This window comes from Pseudopodoces humilis, chromosome 2, assembly GCF_049639895.1.
Source record: "Pseudopodoces humilis isolate 2021_Gansu_Grassland_sample_001 chromosome 2, ASM4963989v1, whole genome shotgun sequence".
In the NCBI taxonomy this organism is placed as follows: domain Eukaryota; kingdom Metazoa; phylum Chordata; class Aves; order Passeriformes; family Paridae; genus Pseudopodoces; species Pseudopodoces humilis.
Genome location: NC_142201.1, coordinates 39,005,225 through 39,024,830, shown reverse-complemented (window position 1 = coordinate 39,024,830; position 19,606 = coordinate 39,005,225). Strand labels below are relative to the sequence as shown.

The 19,606-nt window shown below is 34.4% G+C and overlaps 1 protein-coding gene across 9 annotated transcripts in view; it reads right to left on the bottom strand.

Annotated features, from left to right (window-relative positions):
• The window catches only part of DOCK9 (dedicator of cytokinesis 9), a 110,382-nt gene that overhangs the window by 12,867 nt on the left and 77,909 nt on the right, over positions 1–19,606 (bottom strand). For 3 of the 9 annotated variants that reach the window (XM_088051585.1, XM_005516459.3, XM_014249641.2), the window contains exons 31-44: positions 18,393–18,571; positions 17,483–17,599; positions 16,674–16,794; positions 16,047–16,180; positions 12,798–12,912; positions 11,862–11,928; positions 10,384–10,431; positions 8,508–8,644; positions 5,635–5,750; positions 3,789–3,926; positions 3,305–3,487; positions 2,586–2,699; positions 2,230–2,445; positions 450–507 (exon numbers count right to left, since the gene is read on the bottom strand). In XM_088051585.1, coding sequence (XP_087907711.1) covers positions 450–507; positions 2,230–2,445; positions 2,586–2,699; positions 3,305–3,487; positions 3,789–3,926; positions 5,635–5,750; positions 8,508–8,644; positions 10,384–10,431; positions 11,862–11,928; positions 12,798–12,912; positions 16,047–16,180; positions 16,674–16,794; positions 17,483–17,599; positions 18,393–18,571 — 1,743 coding nt within the window. Of the gene's footprint in view, positions 1–449; positions 508–2,229; positions 2,446–2,585; positions 2,700–3,304; positions 3,488–3,788; positions 3,927–5,634; positions 5,751–7,948; positions 7,993–8,507; positions 8,645–10,383; positions 10,432–11,861; positions 11,929–12,797; positions 12,913–16,046; positions 16,181–16,673; positions 16,795–17,482; positions 17,600–18,392; positions 18,572–19,606 lie in introns of all 9 variants that reach the window. The other 6 variants (XM_088051588.1, XM_088051586.1, XM_014249648.2 and 3 more) reach the window with 2 other exon arrangements.

Genomic DNA, 19,606 nt, shown 5'->3' with positions numbered 1-19,606 from the left:
TAATTCCACAGAATATACTACAGCAAGGTGAAACATCCTGAGCACTATTATCATTGATCAAACACCTGAAAATTTGTACAAATTTATTTTGACTCCTTTGGCAATACCAGGTTTCCCTAGAGGCAGTGAGAGAATGACTACTTGCAGAACAAGAATATTCACAGATAACTTTGCTTTAGAAAGGATCTGATTTGAGCTATTAGAAGCTCTGGTGTAAAATAAAAATTTTTACTTTCCAAAAATTTTACTTTGCTTTTATCTGAAATGCTGCCCCTTAGATATGCAAGTATACTCTTAAGTATTTGAGTATACTACCTGGTTAGGTCAGAATTCTTTCCCTGGTGAATACTGAAATAGCTACAATTTCCTCAAGGAAATGACTGATTTTCCCAAACTCTAATAAAAAAATATATATTTGAATATATTAAAATAAGATTTTGAAATCATACCTTTTCGCGTGAGATATTCTGCAACCAGTGCTGCTACATGGACATAGCACATTGCTGCCTAAAACAGAAACAGTAGCAATCTTTTAAAAAACAATTAAAATGGGACCATTAAAAACAAGGTATATAAGGAGAGCAACAGTACAAGACAATTTCTTCAGTTTTCCTTTTTTTCTGCTTTGCAGGAGATATTCTATGACTACTGTAAGAATTCTTCACCTCATTCGTGTAAAACAGTAATTTTGCAAGTGCACTCACTCCTCCTTAATCAGAGCACTGAGTGGCATGGACAGCAATTCACAATCTAAGAGTGATTTGGGTCACAAATCACATGGAGGGAACATCATGCTGTAATAAAAACAAGCAAATCTCTTTTTTTGAGGGGAGGTATTTTAAGTGTTAAGCTATTTATGATTCTACTCAACATTTGGTAGCCCTTCTGCTAACCTGTTTTGTCTGGTTTCTGGCTCCAGACCAAGAAAAATGCAGAAGAAACTGGTGACATGCCATTTGAAAGCAGCAATAGAAATCTGACCTATGAATGGAACTTGAAGGAACTTGGTTGGTGCAGTTTGGAAAAGAGAAAAAAAGGAGAAGAGATTAAAAAAAAAAAGAAGATAATAATTTTTAGATATCTGAGTTTTTTACTGGATTTGACACTGACCACTTTTCTCCACAGAAAGAACCAAAAAAAGAGAAGATTTGATATTCTTGTTTTATTAAAAAGGTTTAGGCTTTCAGCAAAGTATCACTCCAACTGTAACTATCAGCTGAACACTTAAATAGGGAGACTGCACAACCTTAAACAATGAAGGAGGAGCAAAAAGGTAAGAATCTACCGAAAATTCTAATTTATACTTTGCATTGACTTGAACTTGATGATTTGCAGACCTCCCCATCTAGTTGCACAGTCAAAGATTCTACTATTTTAATAAAAAAAATATTTTAGTTCTGAAAAGGACTTAGATAGCTGATGCTGCTCAGTTCAAAAGACAAGCAAATAAGAGAGTAATGTGTATTGTAGCCTTCTGTGCTGCTACCATGTAGAAGAGAATTCTAGTACTAAGAATTGAGTTAGGAAGATAGCACCTCCTATTTTCTTGGAGATCTTTACCTGCTTACATGATGCTCATTTTAACAGATGTTTATGAAATACAATGATTTCATATAAAGCAACTTACTTTCAGATGGAAAAGCCTTCCAGAAAGAGACAAAATTAATCTGTATCCAGCTAAAATGGTAATATTTCATTAAGACATATAACAATCCCCACACCCAAATCTCCTTTTTGCTAGAACTGAGTATTTTAAGAGCACAGTAAAATCAGAAAGCTTTCCTTTTTTTCAAAAAACACAAAAAAATATTTGTAAGTTTTAAAAACATTAGGAGTTGTTTTTATTAAGTAATTTGGAATAAAATCAAGCTAATTCTGTAAAGGCAACTGGAGAGGAATTCAAGGAGTGGCTTTAAGGGTTTAAGCAAGTAATAACAAAGATATTTTTAAGAAAAAGGCCTCTCTTCCATGGCTTGCATTGTGCATTCCATTCTTAGCAGTGTGTCAGCTATAGCAGTTAAACATGTTCCTTACATTAATAACCAGAAATTACTTACAGATGTACTTGGCTAGAAACTTATCAGCTATTGAAACCAATCTGGTAATTCGAAGATTATTAAAAATATTTATTATGTTAACACACTACATTTAGTACATTCCCTTTCTATAAAGATAAGCTTATGCTTATGACAGAGCTAAAACTAATTTGATTTTTTTTTTTCCTCTTACCTCTGAAAGATCTCCATTTTTAACATGGATCCTTGCCATGCTGTCTAACCACGTCTTCCTCAGTTCAGGTGTACTCGCGTAAGACTTTGCCAAGCTGTACTGGAGGTCTACAAGCATTTCTGGATCATTCTCATGTTCCTTCATCTGAGCCGTAGCCATCAGTACTGTACGGATCCGTTTGGTTAAATCCTTAACGTCAGAAGGGAATGTAGTGTGCTAAAACATGGAAAAGTCAGGTTAGTTACTATGATTTCCTAGTCACTGCACAACAAAATGATAAAACATAACTGGAAAAGGTGCTATGAAACAGTCTTCAAGCATCCTTCTACAGTATGGAAATAAGAATAAAAACAGACCTTAATAATTCTGTCGTTATTGGCACAATTGTTGATGATGGAAAGAGACTGCTGAAATCTAGTTCCTCCAATTCCAACCACATCAGCAATTAACTGGCTTACTGAAATAATAACCTTGACAGAAACAAATATCTACTGTTAGTGCATATTTCATGAAATACCCTTGAGATGTACCTATGAAGCAATTACAAAAGAAGTTTTGCTCTTTTTAATTGAAATATTATTATCCTAAATAAAATAATGTTTAGGGGTTTTTTTCCCAGTTACTTGTTCAATAACATAGACAAGATAAAAAAGCCTTGTGTAAATTCAAGACACACGACTGACTGCTAGGTGAACTAGCCATTCCCAGCTTCATTAGGACACACAGTTTCTAACTATTTGTTTTATTTTAGACTATTATGTGCATGCTGCTGCATTCTTTTCCTTCTTCAGATGCAACAGGGTGCACCATTTAACAAACAAAATAACGTCTACAAAACAGAATGTTTGCTCTGACAAATAAAATTAATTTCCTACAAAACACAGGGTCATCCAACTGTTTCTAAGTATTTCCTCGTACTGAATATATTTTTATGGGCATCTTCTTACTCTTAGCACCAGCCTTGCTTGAACCCCAAATAAATTCTTTAATATCTTTATCTGACAGGGCTTTGTATATTGTATGCAACTGTGTACATACATTATTAAAAAAAAAAAAAAAAAAAAGATGTACTAACTTGCAGATGTGTTCGAACAAATGACTTCTTCCCCGTGTAGTCAAAATTATTTCTCATCAAAAAGTACAGTAACTGTGAAGCTTCATTACGAATTGAACTCAGCTTGGAATTACAGTACTTCAGAATTTCATAGCACAGTGCAGAACACATATCAGCTCTACCTTCATAAAATGTGGAAGGAAACTGAAGAAAAAGAACAAAACAAAGAACTTAGTCATTAAAACTAGAGTCAGATCTTGATAAAATAAGCATGTCAAGAAAAACACAAATATATTCATATGCTCAAACTGTAGGAAAAAAAAGAGTTAAGAGTAGCTCATGACACAAAATTATTTTTACAGCAAATCAAAGAACAAGCATTCCACACTGCTGAGATCAATCAGTCCTTATTCATCAATTTTATTTTGGGATGTTAGTTCTTAAATATATTGTTAACTAAAGAACTGGACAAGTACTTGAAGATGAATTTTTTTAAACTTCTTACCTTGTAAATAAGCGCCCTTAAAGCACTGAATACATTTTTCAATGCTGTTTCAGACTGATTCTTTTGAAGGAAGCAGAGGTATACATCAAATACTTTCTTCATCAGTGGATTATGTCCATGATCAGTCAGTAGCTGATTCTTTAAAACAATAGCAAGAATTTAGGAGTTTTGTACAGCAATACATGTAAACTACTCTAAGAATATATACAGATCATCAAAAAGCAGGACATTTATAAAAATATAACCTCTGTGGCACTAACAAGATGTTAAATAACACAGACATACTTGCATTCTAACACTTCACTAATTTTGCTTATAAAGGAAGCATTGCGTCTGAATAGACTTATAGAACACAACTGTTTTTATCAGTGGTTAATTAAATCCATTACTATTAATAGCTTTTTGAGGGGCACACTCAAACTATTAACAGACTTTGCTTACACTGGCTTCAGCAGCTCAGACAGGGGAATTTTCTCATAGCAGCATCTCCTACTGCAAAGTGATTCTACAAGGTCTTGCCCCTTCTGCAAGCTCAGCTTGGTGCACTCTGCTCTTTTCATTACAGTACACAGGCCCCCAAAGCAGTGGAAGAGGGTGGCTTCAGACTGGACATGAGGGGGACATTTTCTACAGTGAGGGTGCTGAGGGACAGGCTGCCCTGGGAAGGAGAGGATGCTCACTTTCTTGGAAAGTTCTTTCAAGGCCAGGCTGGATGGGGCTTTGAGCAACCTGGCCTCGTGGAAGTTGTCTCTGTCCATGCAGAAAAGGTTGAACTAGAAGATCTCTGGAAGTCCCTTACTACCCAAAACATCACATGACTCTGATTTTATGTATTTTAGTGCAGTTTATTGAATAGAAGCTCCTGATTCTAAATCTCCTAACAGTTTTGTTTGGATCTTTGAGACTATTCTGGCATACTCTTTATCAATATACAACACATAGATAACCTTGAAGGATTGTCATTCCAAGGATGATGGGTTAATAATTAAAGGATTAGTGTTAATTCCTCTTTACATCTTTATAGCTAGGTATCTTAATTTTCAGTTCTGTCACCAGGTCTGTGGACAGAACTGGCTCTAAACTCTATTAATTAAATTACCAGAAAAAGAATTTCATTGTAAATAAGGTCATATTTTCTTAACTAGATTAAAGATAATACACTAAATTTGAATCTTCAAGCAAGAATCTGGATATGCTGCCTGTCCTGGTTTAGGACACTGCCCTAATAAAATGAAAAACAAGCTAGAGTTGTCATCTCTCTTCTTTATGGCTTCAATTTTAAAGTCTGGAAAACCTCAAAAAAACAGCCAAGAGGGGTAAGTGAGTGAGTATGCTATATAAAGATTCCACAGGAGAGCTACAGCAACTGATACAACTAAAAGAAGTCTTATTAGTGGACAAATGGAAAAAAGTTACACAAGAGGAACACACAAAGCACTATTAAGGAGTGCATTACTATAATAAGTAGCCAAGCTCAATATGAAAGTCTGAGAGTGTCCAATTATGGTTCTGCCATAGATCTTTCACCTCACATGGCCTTTAAAAGCCACTTTCACCACTAATATTAGGTAGACACTAAAGCTTCTAGAACAATTTTTAAGTTAGACTGAGGAAGGAGCTTTTCCCATAGATTACTGCTGGTGTATGATGTGCAGCTGAAGCCAAAGCATTTTGCTGTGAGATATTATCAGTTTTACATGGAAATAATAAAATACAGTGCTAGAGAAGCTAAAAATAGTAATGCTATTTAACTAGACTATAAAAATGTAATTTAAAAAACAGTTTTAAAAATTACTTCTTCTCAAAGATACTTATGGAAAAAGTTAACACCAAGTCATGAACAAACCTTAAAAGCCATTGTGAATAATGATAGAGTGTCCAGAATTGTAATGCAAACTTCAGTGGCAACATTTGCTTCAAGTAAAGATTGGTGAAGGACATCTGCATCTGAATGGCCATAGCCTACAGAAATTCCAAATGAAGTGTAAGTGCTGGATACACTCATTTAAATGTTCCTTATTTCCAAAAGACTTGCTGAACTAGGAAAAGATTAACAAGTAAAAAGCCTGACAGAAGTTAGTATTCAATACAGGAAAATATGCATTTAAATAGTTTCAAATATGGTCAGATAATTATTCATAACAATTTGCACAGGATCATAAAATATATTAAGTAAGAATTTCAACAACAGAAGCATTAAACAGCAGTTAAAAACTGTGGTATTTCATACATATGTACATGTTTACACACATGCATATACATATATATATAAAGCTACACAGTTATATATATATGTGTATACACACATATATTGGTAAGTACTGCAGTAGGATGAAGTTACAGATGAAAATATGTAATTGTGGCAATTTAGTGATGTTACAATGGTCTCAAAGCTAATCACAAGTCAACCAGGATAAAAATACAAAATAGTAAGAGTTGAAGGAATACAATCCTGCAGTTTAACACCCAAGTAAATGAATTCTGCTCTTGTAGCAATCCAATGCAATGCCTCCATATTTAATAAAACATTCTATCACTTCAAGCTCCATAGTGTATTTTAATAATTTTAAAAACATATCCTGCTTCAGCACTGATAATAATGTGTCACTTATGTTCCCTCACTGGTCATCAAGCACCAGATTGACAAATATGACTGGATTGCTTTATAAAAATTTGGTCTGGGTTATGTTTATATGTTAGTTTTACAGACAACTTAGCATCACTAAATCAATGACAACTTGCTGAGATGAAGTAAAGAACAGAAGAAATGCCATACTCTTCTATAATGACACTTGGCCACTTCTTTCTGCACTTTCTTGCTTCCCTGGCTGAACTATGCATGCATACCCACAACTACAAGTTTCTTTAGATTTATACGTTCTTTCTTTAAGCACAAAACTATAGTGAAATTTCTCAGAGATTAAAGGTAACACTTATACCAGTATTTCAGTCCTCTTTCTAGCTTAGGTGGTTAGAAAGGGAGAAAATAAGTTTATAATTTATTAATAGACAACAATCTGCCCAAAGAATCTTGATTTTAGAAACAAGTAAAGCAACTATTTCCACCAGACACTTCCTTTCTTTATGTATCTCACACAAAATATTTACAAAACTATTCAAGCTCTGAATGCTACTTTGGATACATGATAGAGGCAGACTGACACATAAACAAAACTGGAAGTTAACAACAACAAGATCAAAGATATAAAAATCAATTTCACACTTGATGTGGTTTATACAACAACATGTTTTCAATTTGTAAAACCTTGGTTAACACAACGTGTAATATCCTGATATTTATTAACTGTCCATTAAAAAAACACCTATTGTCAGTTTAGACAAAGTTATCTCAATAAAACACCTTCCTTCATAATTTCCTTCAGTTGGAAAAGAACAGAAAGTTTATTTTAACATATGCATGCATTTTTTAAAATCTTTCAGCTCACTGTTTCCTAAAATATCAGTAAACATTGCCAATTTCTGAAAGCATGAAATCTCTTTGCACAGGGACATGTTATGTTTCTCAGAGTTTTTTTTGTAAACCACTCTTTATCTTCAAAGTATTAAACTGTATCAAACGTGTAGCCACATTATGTAAAGGCTTTCTTTTGTGTATCAACAACCATGTAGAAATTATGATGATACACCGCTAGGAGACTGATTGCAAAGGAAAAAAAAGTAATTTCCACAGACATACTTGTCTGGTATTTTAAAAGCAAGCAATCACATTTCAACAGATGTGATAATGCATTTATGAATAGAGAAGTTTTGTGCTTTTTCACTTTTACACAAGACTGTGATAAGTCTTGTGCAATTAGGCTAAGTTTTGCTTTATATTACAGAAAAAGAGCTAAAAGATTTTAAGGGACAGTTAGATATGCTTTGAGAAATCAAAGAATGAACACAGTGAAAATACAGTTAACTCAAATAATTGTTTATCTGCACACAAATCTTTTCAGTACCAGTGCTGTATTTTACTGAATTAGTCAACCAGTTTCATTGTTTTTTGAAGCTGAAAATTGAAAAATGGTGCTTTAGAATACTTTACATACAGTATATTGCAATTTAGAAGCAGAATGTTTAAAAAGATAGGCCACAAGCAGATTTAGTTTTCAATACAGCAGTCTATACAAGCTGACTTCAACCTGATTAAATCTTACCATTGTCTACAGAAATTCCAAGAATACTTGATATCTTTCTCACACTGAAAACAGAAAAATCACTTCATTATTGGACGCTTTTTTACTTCCAGACAAACTAAATAATGGGCTCGCAATCTTTGTAGAAATTCTAAGAAATTTATTTCTCCTTAGTGGATGTCAAAACATGGAGATATGGTCAGAATACATATACTTAATTTTAGACTAGTAATTTATAAAACCATGTAGGAGAAACAAATTGAAGCTTAATAAAGCAAATAGAAAAAAAAAATACATTTTGTAACTGTGTGCAGCACAAGTTTGAGGCATATGTAGCTAAAAGAAAATCCTAAAATATAGTTTTAGGATACACTGTAGTTAACCATACTCCATGTTGTGGCATCAGCCAGCAGTGATTGTTCTAACACAAAGCAGAGAACAGACCATCGACTGCTTCCAGCTATTCGTTTGACCTGGAACAGTAAAAGTCACTAGGATGCACTGGTGTGGCTCTGGGACCTGTCTGTGGTGTTGTGGTACTGGTTGAGGATGACAGATGTTACCATGTCATGAGACTTACTGTGGTTAAAAGTGAGAGAGTTATCCAGGCTGCTCAGCTGCTGCAATCTGGCATGCATCATTCCTGTTCTGTTACGGGAAACAGGCAATGTCTGAGATTTTCGATCATGAACTATGGATCCTAACCCCTCCTGGTTCCTGCAAGATGGGTGAAATGGGATAGAAGCAAAAGTTAGACATGTCAAACTGCAGCAAGACAGGAAGTGCTGTTAGTTAAGCACAAGAAGTTTTATAGAAAGAATTGTAATGCAACCTATTCACTGTTTTCTTTATAAAACAAAAATAGGTAGCTTAAAAAAAAGCATCACAGCAAACTCTTTCTTAAAACCTCAAAGCATGAAAGAAAAAGCAGACAAGCAGCCACTCTTGAAGTGCTAAATTTACTTCAGGGCTTTTGAAAAAAAATAATTTGAAAACATAAATATTCTGAAAATATTCAGAACCCAAAACTCTATTTTGATTGCATAAATTTTAGCAAAAAAGTTAGGACACACAGCAGTAAAATTAGTAAGCACACATGCAACAGGAGAGCAGGAATTTACTGAGATAGTATCATATACTTCTTACCCAAGCAGGAAGGGAGAAGAGCCATAGACTTTGTTAAATTTGCAGCAATTAAATGAAGAAAACAGAGAAGTGATCTGTGTTAGCAATCAGAACAGGCTAACTTCCTATTGTGTACCACCACCAGAGCTGAAAAATGAAAACCAGTGCTCGAACTGCAGAATTCCCTGTTCCCTTTCATTCTCTGCTATTTGTGTATTTTAAGAGTGCGTGCATTGATTGTGATATACTTCAGTGTAGTGACAATGTGAAAGACATGAAAGTTACATTCACTGGGAAAATTCACAACACCAGATGCTTTCAATAGCTCAACATTTTAAACATTAACATGCAGCACACAGACCAGGTGATCAGTAAACGAAAAGGAAGTGTGGTAGTGTCCTCTATAAGCTAGTCAAACAAAGCAGTTGGAAGAATTTTTACAAAAAGTCTGAAAATTATAGACTCCTGTAAATCCAGAGTTTGATGTACATTTGGACACAAAGATTACAATCAAAATCTCAAGAAAGCCAGATTTATTTTTGAGTTTTTTAGATTATGTGAACTTTTTTTTTCTGCCCCCAGAAAAATCTCAAAGGAGATAGTCAAGTTTGTTGAAGAGGATTCACATAATCTAAATTAAAACAGAAAATACCTAACATTATAGTTAGAATGCATTACCATTCAAAGTCAGCAACAACTTTCTCACTGAGTTGAAGAGGGCCAGTATTTTAACCAAACCAGTTTAATTATAACTGTATTACCACGTCAATCACAGTGTAAGGCCTAAAGAAGTTGCTATATTTTACTCCACTAAAAACCACTTTGCATTAAAAAAATTAATGCAATGATATTAAAATAAATTAATACAAGTTTTTGACTCCCACATATTTTCTTCAGACTTAAAATTTAAAAACAGCAGCATTGGAATGTTCACTACTCACCTTCAAGTAAAAACACTATACATACAAAATTTCTAAAACACTTCAATTTACATGGTTTTATGGCCAACTGAATAAGCAAAACATCATAAAAGTTCTTTCCCAAACACATTATTTCAAGGAATAAATGCTGTAAGAGATAGCAATTAAGGGGTGAATTTTAAAGTCATCATTGACAAACAGCTCAAAGTTCATTTGTAAACAAACACCAGACTTCCAGACAGGATACACAATAGTTAATATGGTAACCAGTTACTTACTCCAAAATCTTATGCATCATTTCACAATAACTCTTCTATTTGTACAATTTATTCGTTATAGAGGTTCAAGGCACGTCTTACACAGTGTAATTATTAGCGAACAAGACAGTAAAATTTAAATTCCACACAGTACCTGGCTATGTATCGTTTTCCCATGTACTGGAACTGATGTAAGCACACTCTGCAGAGAACAAAAGTCAAAGAAGCCACACTTAAAAAAAAACTCTTCTAGATTTATGTTCACTGGAGTTATTCAACAGTTATTGTTAACATTAAACTCTTACATCATAAAAATTCTTTATTTCTCCCAGCCTTAAAATTCCCTTCCAGACCCCAAGCCAAGGAAGGTAAACGTCTCACAGCCACAGTTATTTACAAATGGGCAACAAGCCAGGGTAACTAACATGGAAGAGGGAAGCAAAGAGATAACCAGACATTGCCTATTTACACAATTTTTGTAAATTATGTGTAAGCATTCAAAATAAGGGTAAAACATTTCCTTCCCTCCACCCCAGCCTAAACTCAGTTACCAACTGACTTTTTTTGTTTTGCTGGGTTTTATTTAAGGTCTCCAGATTCTAGGAGAACAACAGGGTTTCTGAAAGAACTATTTTCAAAAGGAAATATGCTTTTATAACAAGATGATGACAAAGACAAATAAACAACAAAACAATTTCATTTAAAAATTAATCTATATTACTGATAAGTGCACAACACTAATGACTAATTAAGTAGAAGTCATATTTTCAAATCAAGAGAAGTGGTGTGAGTGAAGGCTGTAATACTCATAATTTTACTCTTTTCACAACGTATTTATTACAACAATACAGAAACAACATAACAGCCCTTGTTCCTCCATTAAGATGTTCTAAAAGTTGTTCTTTCAAGTGTAAAGCCAAAATGAAAGCCAGTTTTCAGGCTCTGTCTTCCATGTGACAGCTGAGAGCGAGAGAAAAGGCTGCCTTAATGCCTCTTCAACTCAGCTCCATTTTTTGAGACCTTGAGTAGCTTAGCTGTCTCCAACCTGCAAAGTCAGAATGATGTTTACCTTTCCCAAACTTGTCATAATGAGCACAAAATAACCTCAATTCCCCTTTGTGATATCTTCTTGTCTTTTAGATTCTAAGTTTTTCAGATGGAGCGTAAGCTGATGGTAACAAATAGTGGACTCATCCTGTATCTACTCCCTTAGACAATAGCAGAGGACACATAAGCAATGCTAGGAGCATGGTTCTGAAGTTATGCAATTCAATCAGTTTCGCTATGCAACCATATATTCCCTATTTAACAGCTGATGCTAAAAGATGCACTTTAATGCAGAACGGTATCAAGACAATTGGTTCCTCTTCCAAGAGCACTGCAACACTCTGAGCACTACTTGTTGTTCAAGAACTCCCTGAGATCCCTTCTGTATAGCCTGATTCCAGAAACTATCATGGAATTGGACAGACATACAATAGTGGACATCGAGTTAAGGACTTCTGAAAAGATAATATTTTAAAAAAAGCCCACAACCATAAAAAACATTTACACATGCTTATATCCACACTCATATGTTGTTAATGGAACAGCCAAAGATACAGCTGCATGACAAGCACAACAAAAACTTACTCTGTAATTGTGAAAAAATCCATGAGTTCAGATTTTGTAGCCTTGTTCCAATATGTAAACAACGCATCTAGGAAAATGAATAGTAATTTAAAAGATAACAATTACTATTTGAAGTTTTCCTTAAAGCTCATTATACAAATGCACTTATAAATTCTCCAAATGAGTTTCTGCAATGTGATGTTAATTATCCATAATATTCCCATCTAATTTCATATTTTACATAGTAATAATTGTGTAGCCTGTAGTACCTACAGCTCTGTAACAAAATAAGACTTTAGAATATTTCAGGCTGTTAGTCCTATAACCTCTTTCTTTACAGATTGGTCCCAACATTTTTTTTTTTAATTCAAATTTATTATTTTTTTCCTTGATTACAGGCAGGGATGATTCCAAAATGTATGATCCTAACAAACAAGATGTGCCATTCACGCTGTATTTCTGTACCTCTGTAATCTTCCCCAGGATAACATGACCCTTTCAAAAATTCAATGGATCATCTCACAGATATCCCAGGAGAATGAAGAAGTATTAACAGCCCCATATTCCAGAAATGGAAATACATACAGCAATCAAATAATTTGGCTCCCTGTAATACAGCAAGATCTGTAGAATGGAGGAATGAACTAGCCCAAGGCACTTCTACAGAGCAATGAATTACTCTTCACCTCTGTTTTCCAAACCAAACTGTACAATCGCATACAAATATTCACTTTCTTAAAATGTCCTCTAGTTGACCTCGCACTTTGAATAAATAATGAGTGCTTCATCCTTACAAGGTTTCAATCAGAGTTTGAGTGCTCACACATATTTGAAAAACGCAGTAAATCATGGTACTTACACCCAAAATATTCTGCTGATTTTGAAAACTTATTGAAATAACAGGCATAAATCCAGCAGATTACTTTGAACTTATAAAAAGCAGGAGGAATTACCTACCATCTGACATGCTTCTTAAAATGTGAAGGAAACACATGAGCAGACTTTTGATCTCTGCTTGGTCAAGTTTGTCATATCGAACAACAGAACTTCCTAGAGTGCTGCTCTGTTGGTTCTGAAAAGCAAACAGATGTATTGTGGCTGAAGAGTTCTTAAACTGATACAAACTATATTGTTTTCAACTGCTTTAATAATTCCTGCACCATAAAAGGAATCTCAGAATGGAGACAGAAATGTTTCATGTAGAGACAGGTCACTAAAACACACAAAGTATACCAAATTAAGTCTCTTTGCTTTCCTTGTTTTTAATTCCTTCTAGGTACAATTTTTTTCCCCTAGGAACAAAAAGAAAAGTTACCTAAGACTGATTATTAAACAAATTAATTATACCTAGGTACTCACATTGTAGAAATTAAGCCTGACCCTTCTGCTTAGATTGAATACTTGAAAACCAAATGCTACTGTTAGGTGGTAAACATATGTCCTTTGCTTTTCAAGACACTTTATGCTGAACCTGTAGACAGAACTGCCTCTACAAAATTTGTTCCATTTAAAGATCTCAGGCAAAATTTAAAGAACCTCAAGAAAAACATACATGAAGAGCAATAAACTTGTGCTTGCCATCCCCTCCTCCCCCAACATACAAACCCAAATAAAAGCAAAACCCTCTCCCTGTTTAATTTTTTAATGTAAATCCTACACTTGTGGGAAGTTTATCAGCAACCCACAATACCATCATCTGTGCAAAAAGAAAAAAAACTCTACAATTATTCTTTCAAAATGTATATCACCAAACAAAACAGAAAAATAAATTTTTTAAAAATATATAAACTGATCTTTGGGTGAAGATGTGTAAAAGAATAATTTCCACACAGTCAGGTGTTACAAAATACTCAGTCTGAGGCTTTTATAGATATCCTGCATAAACTTTTTCAAGTTTCAAGTACAAATTATGCCCTTTATAGTGCCCCATTCTCACATCCAATATGCCACTTATGCAAATGGGAAATGAACCAGACATTTAGTAAGTTTTCTTACTAAAGTCATTGGTCTGGTACAATTGATCTGTACAACTCTAGCTACAAAAAATTTACAAATTCAAAGGTAGACTCAAGGGAGAAAAGCACTTGGGTTCACAAACTAAGCAGGAAGCAACATTAGAACAACCCATCCTGGAATGGTTCTAACTGAAAGCAGGAGACATGCTAACCATGAAGGAACATTTCACAGCAATCACAACCATTGACTGCTGAGCCCTTTTTATGCATTCTGTTGCATTAAATTCCTTTCCTAAAATAATCTGAGTAAATCTGATACCAGTAAATGTGTAAATCACTCAATACTAGTCATTGAATAGATGCACAGTGAAACTGAATGTGAAACTATGATGAATAGTAGCCAGAAGTTACTGTAATTTAGGAGGTGGACATCTCTATAAGCCTGATTATTGCAGATTCTAAAGACCCTCAAACACTGTTTATCTTTGAAATACCTCTGGTGAACAAGGAGGTGCTACTCTACAACTTTTTGAGTGCTATAACAGAGCAATCAATGGGTGACAGAGCAGAAACAGAATTTGTGTTTCCTATACTTTTAGAAACTGCCCAGAGCACCAGATAATATTCCCACTAAGACTGTTGAACATACACATAGATAAAATAGGAATACTACTACTAATAGCTACTCAGAAACTTAGTTTAAAATCACATTGATAATCTATAAAGTATGCATATTTAAATATACTTCCAGTCTATTCTGATTCCACAAGCATAATGCTACAGATTATTCCGAAAGAAAATTAGAACAAAAACATGGCTCTTGACTATAATGATATCAAGCAATGAGCAAAAACTTGGAGATAACATGCACTGAACAACTAATCTACTAAAAAGAAAGTTCAGAAAGCAACAAATAAGAAGCCAGGATTAAGTATTATTTGGGGAAAATATCAACAGCATGCAAAACATAAATCCTGTGTTACCTAAATTGGCAGACCAGAGTAGAATTTTCAAAGGATGCTGACTCCTTTGAAAACCCCTTTACTTGGTGAAAACACTACACATTAGTAATTAGCAACATGACAACTAAGTAATAGATGACAGCATTGCCATTTAGCAACAGTGTATACCAAGATACTGCTTTATTACCTTGGTCAATACCAAAGAGGAACTTCCAGCTCTATCAAAGACCCCAAGACTCAAATTCTGCAGTTATTTAAACCAACTGGATTTTTAATATTTAAACTAGATCATGTGCCTGTACTCCAGGTTGGACACTTGAACATATTTTACATGGTCAAATTGCATTTATTTGGTTTGAGATTCAACTGTTGCAAAGAATTGGCAAAACTACTGACCACACACTTCACTCAGAAGCTTAACTATACCAAGCACAAAAACCAGATACTTCTTGTAACTGAAGAGAGAAAGTAGTATGCAAAATTTTCTCTGGCAAAGCTGGGATTGTCAGAAGTGAAAAATCCATAGTAACACGGTTTTTCTTTGGAGGGTGAGAATTTTCTTCTTCTTCTCCATTTGGGCGCAAAGCATGAGCAGAGTGCCTTCTGAGAAGCTTCTCTCTCTGCCACACGAAGACATGTCAGAGTCAAGGGGAAAAGGTTAACATGTTGTGACTTGCACAACGAGAGCTAAGAAAATGAAACATGATCAGTATTGACCAAACTCTAGAAAGACAGGACTGAATACCTCATAGCTACTGCAGCCAGAGCTCATAATTCGTAACAGCTTTAAAGTGAAATGGTTTAGAAAAGTCAAACGAAGGTAAAAGAAATCACCCAGAGAAAGCACAACTGTTTTTTTCAACATTAAGTATATTGAGCATAGAAAGGGATGGAGTGATGGTCTCCACAAAATCAAAGAAGCTGTTATAACCAGAATTCAATCCTCTCAAACAAACTTCAATACACTTAATCTAGTGCCTTTCTCTAGCAAAGGAAACAACAACTGCTTGCTTTTGTCTCTACGTTGAAAATCTACTTGCTAATAGATTGCATTCTTTGTGAAATTCTGTTGCATTCTTTGTGAAACAGCTCAGTAAAGGCAATGCAAAAGGAGTTGACAAGATAATTATTCTGCAAAAGTTTTATATAAAATACTGCTTTGAAGTTATTCTAGAAAGTTCATTAACAATGGAGATCAGAGAAGTTAACTTCTATGAGACTTATGATGAAATTTTAGAAATACACCATTAGGGTTTATCTTGGTTTGTTTCTTGGGATTGTTTTTTTACCTTGTCAAGGGAATTGCTCTTGTCACTGTGTCTTTCTGGGAGACTGTTTCCTGAGTCTGTGCTTATAAGAGAGCCTCTTGAGTCAGCATTCCTCACACTATTAATATTTGGAGTTGATGTGGTGTATGGGGAAGCTAAAAAAAAAAAATAAAACCACAACACCAAACATAAAAATCTCAAACAATACACACAGGTCACTCCATAGTTCAGTCAGATTTTTTAAATCACCACATATTTTTTTAAGAAGGCAAATAATTAATTCCATTTAGTTATTTTTAATGAAGACAAACTTATTCTAGAATTTCAGCAAAGTGTACGTGTAAGCAAATACACGCAGACTTCTGTACAATTATGTACATGCATAAAAAAACATATGTAGCAATACATACACACTTCCATGAAGAAGCATGTCTATTTAATTAAAAAAAACAGAATCTTTCCCATTTTTTATATCTTAACTATCACCTTTGACAGGGAAAAAAAGCAGCCCTGCTCCAGAAAATAGCTTTAGTTTCAAAAAGAAGAGCAAACCCCAAAGGATCCCAAAAGATAGATTTCATGTACATACTAAAAAAATAAAACAGTTCCTTTTTAATTATTTTATTCTACTTCTTTTTACGTACTTACCAATGCCAGAGATAACACCAAACAGATCTTTAGGAAGATTGTTATCCAGTGTGTTTCCTGATTTTTGTGGTGTTACTAACTGACTTGCAGTGGGCAAAATCTGCGCATCATCCTTTGTGCTCTGTTTGGAAAAGAGAGCAAAATGCGATTATTTTCCTACATTATGGACTTAGTGACTATGACACATCTTCTAGAGGAATATTTCTTAAGTATTTCTTCCTTAAATTTTAATTTCTGTTAAATATGCTCAAAAGAACGGAGACGTTAACATATTTGCACAAGCTTGGGATACTCCAAAACTTAAGACATCTCAGGAAACACGGAAGAAATGAGTATGAAGTTGAATTTTAAACACTATAAAAGAGATATTTCAAAAAGACTCGCATTACTTTTATTTCAAATATTTATCTCCTTGGAAGAGTTTGTGAGTTTTTTTTCTTAATACTAAATGGAACAGAACGAGATAAGGACAGAAGTAAATTACATGAATAATTATATTTTAGATTCAATAACTGTGTGCAACCATATATACCCTTCACAAATTACATTTTAATTAATTCTCCTGTAGCCCTCTTGCAGTACATCTCTTTCAAAATCACACTCCTTTAGGGTTAAGTTCTCTAATTTCTAAAAAATTAACAATCCTTTTGTGGTCCATTTGTTTCAGTGTTGGACTACATTGAAAAATTGCAGGATTCTGAAGTCTATGAAGTTCCTTCCTTGCCAGAAGTATGAAGTGTTTCTTATACATGTTACCAATAAATTATAATAAGAACAATTCAGAACACCAAACAGAAACTGTCACTCACATTGCTGGAAGGGTTAACAGGAAATGGAGACACATCTTTCACATTGATCCGCTGAACATTTTCTATGAGCAGACCAAAGAGTGGCAAATACATAGTGGCTATTCTTGCTTGATGGCCCTAAATAGAGTTTAACAGTCCATTAAAAAATTAGTTTTAATTTTCAATCACCAACTAGTTTTAACCTATTCACTCCTAAATTACAAAAAAAAAAGATCACTTAATAAATATTTGCCAAGCCAGAGCTCCAGAGCTCACATTCATAAATTCATAAGTGGTGAAAGCAGTGATCATCACTGTATTTCATTCTAATTTACAGAGGATCAGCAAATTTTATTTACTGTCTGAATAAAATGCTGAAAAACTCCAAAATTAATGACATTTCAGCTAAGACTAACCAAGTAAAGTAATACTATGTTAGCTTGATGAATCAATGATACTTTTCATTACAAATTTTTTGGCTTCTCCACAGCACTGCTAATGTTAAAAAGAGTCAGAAAATTAAAAATCACTCAAAATTTTCAACCATGACTTTTAGTTTTGTTATACCCATTTCATAAATAATAGATGATGGAAGGACAGCTGTAAAGTATTAAGAGCTAATATTTAATGAAATTAAGAGCTTAAAACACATTTGTAAAAAATCTGACTACCTTCGGTACAGCAGTCAGAGTACACTATGCTAAAATGCAAACCCCACATATAATTATATTAAAAGATGGTCTGTCATTTCATTTGGCAAAAAGATGGAATTTACAGACTGATTTTGATAAAATTTTCACCACAGTCTGAGCAGAAATAATTTTTCTTTGCTGAAAACTAACATGGGTTTCTTCTATGAAAGAAAAAACTTTCTGTATGTGTGCACACCTAATCTTTATTATTTTGTATTATAGCATAGCAATAGACTTACCCTGGTAGAGTATCTATCATCAAAAGAATGCTTTATCATCAAATTCTTGAGCACACTAATGGCAATCTGACGCACATCTCTGAACTCTTGTAAGGCATTGCCCACCTCCCTCAGAAGCAGTCCAACCAAAAAGTGATTTTTACAGAATTCATCAGTTAATGAATAGTCCAGCTGAAGGTCTGGAAGTAAAATCAATTTATCAATCAACTTAAGGCTGAAGTAAAACCCAGCACATCAGACACAGCAAAGTCAATCTGCTCCCTCTTCAAAGTACTTCTTGTCTAATAAAAGAATCCAGTACATTTTTGTATTGAATTTTTGACATCTTAAGAGAAACTTCAGCTTCAAGGGCTCTAATAAACTGAATTTATCAGAACAGCTGTTTACAGCTGAGGTGTCCAAGAGTTTCTCATGTTCACTGTCATTGCTCAATACAGTAATTAAAAATCAGATGCTAATCTCAAAGCACTTTTGTTTCCCAAAGAACTCTCTCAGTAAGGTAATCACTTAAGTCAGAAAGAAGCGTATCTGAGATGGCACAGCCATTATACAGACATTCTACCAGTGTTCTTGCAACTCACTTAAGAGCCAGCCACACCACCTAAGATATCTTTTGCTTGACACACCAAAACAGAGCCAGAAACACTTCTGATAAAGGTCTTCTTTCCTGGCTGAACTCCTAGTTCCCAGGGAGCATTTTATACTCTTCTTTATTGTGCAATCAGAAACACTGTCTTCTCTGGTTTTGCTATTTTTTAAGCTTCCCTAAGCCAGCAGCTCATAGTCTCTTTTCTATGAAAATATTTATGCAGTGTTATTATCCAAGACACTCCCAAAGGCTGAAAAAGCCAAAGACAGAAAGGAGCACTAAGCGGCTGTTCAGTTTGTGGTCTCAAATCTTGCTTTATCTTGCTCTACCTCCATGAAAGTGCTGATTAGTGATACTCAACTTTACTAACTAGCAGAGTCTACTATATAAATATTTCAGAGAAAAAAAAGCCTATTCTACAAAAATATGTTAGGCAGGTTTACTGATTCCTTGTAAAAGCACCTTCCTTGTCTCTCTTTAGTGATTTCTGCTGTAGTTCACTGCCTGGAAGAAATTTATGTGTCTTCACAGCCATAGAAGCAATAGCTAAAATATGACTTGTTTTGGCACCAGACTGGATGTACCAGGAACCCAGCTGGGCTACACAGGGCTTACAGGACTGAAC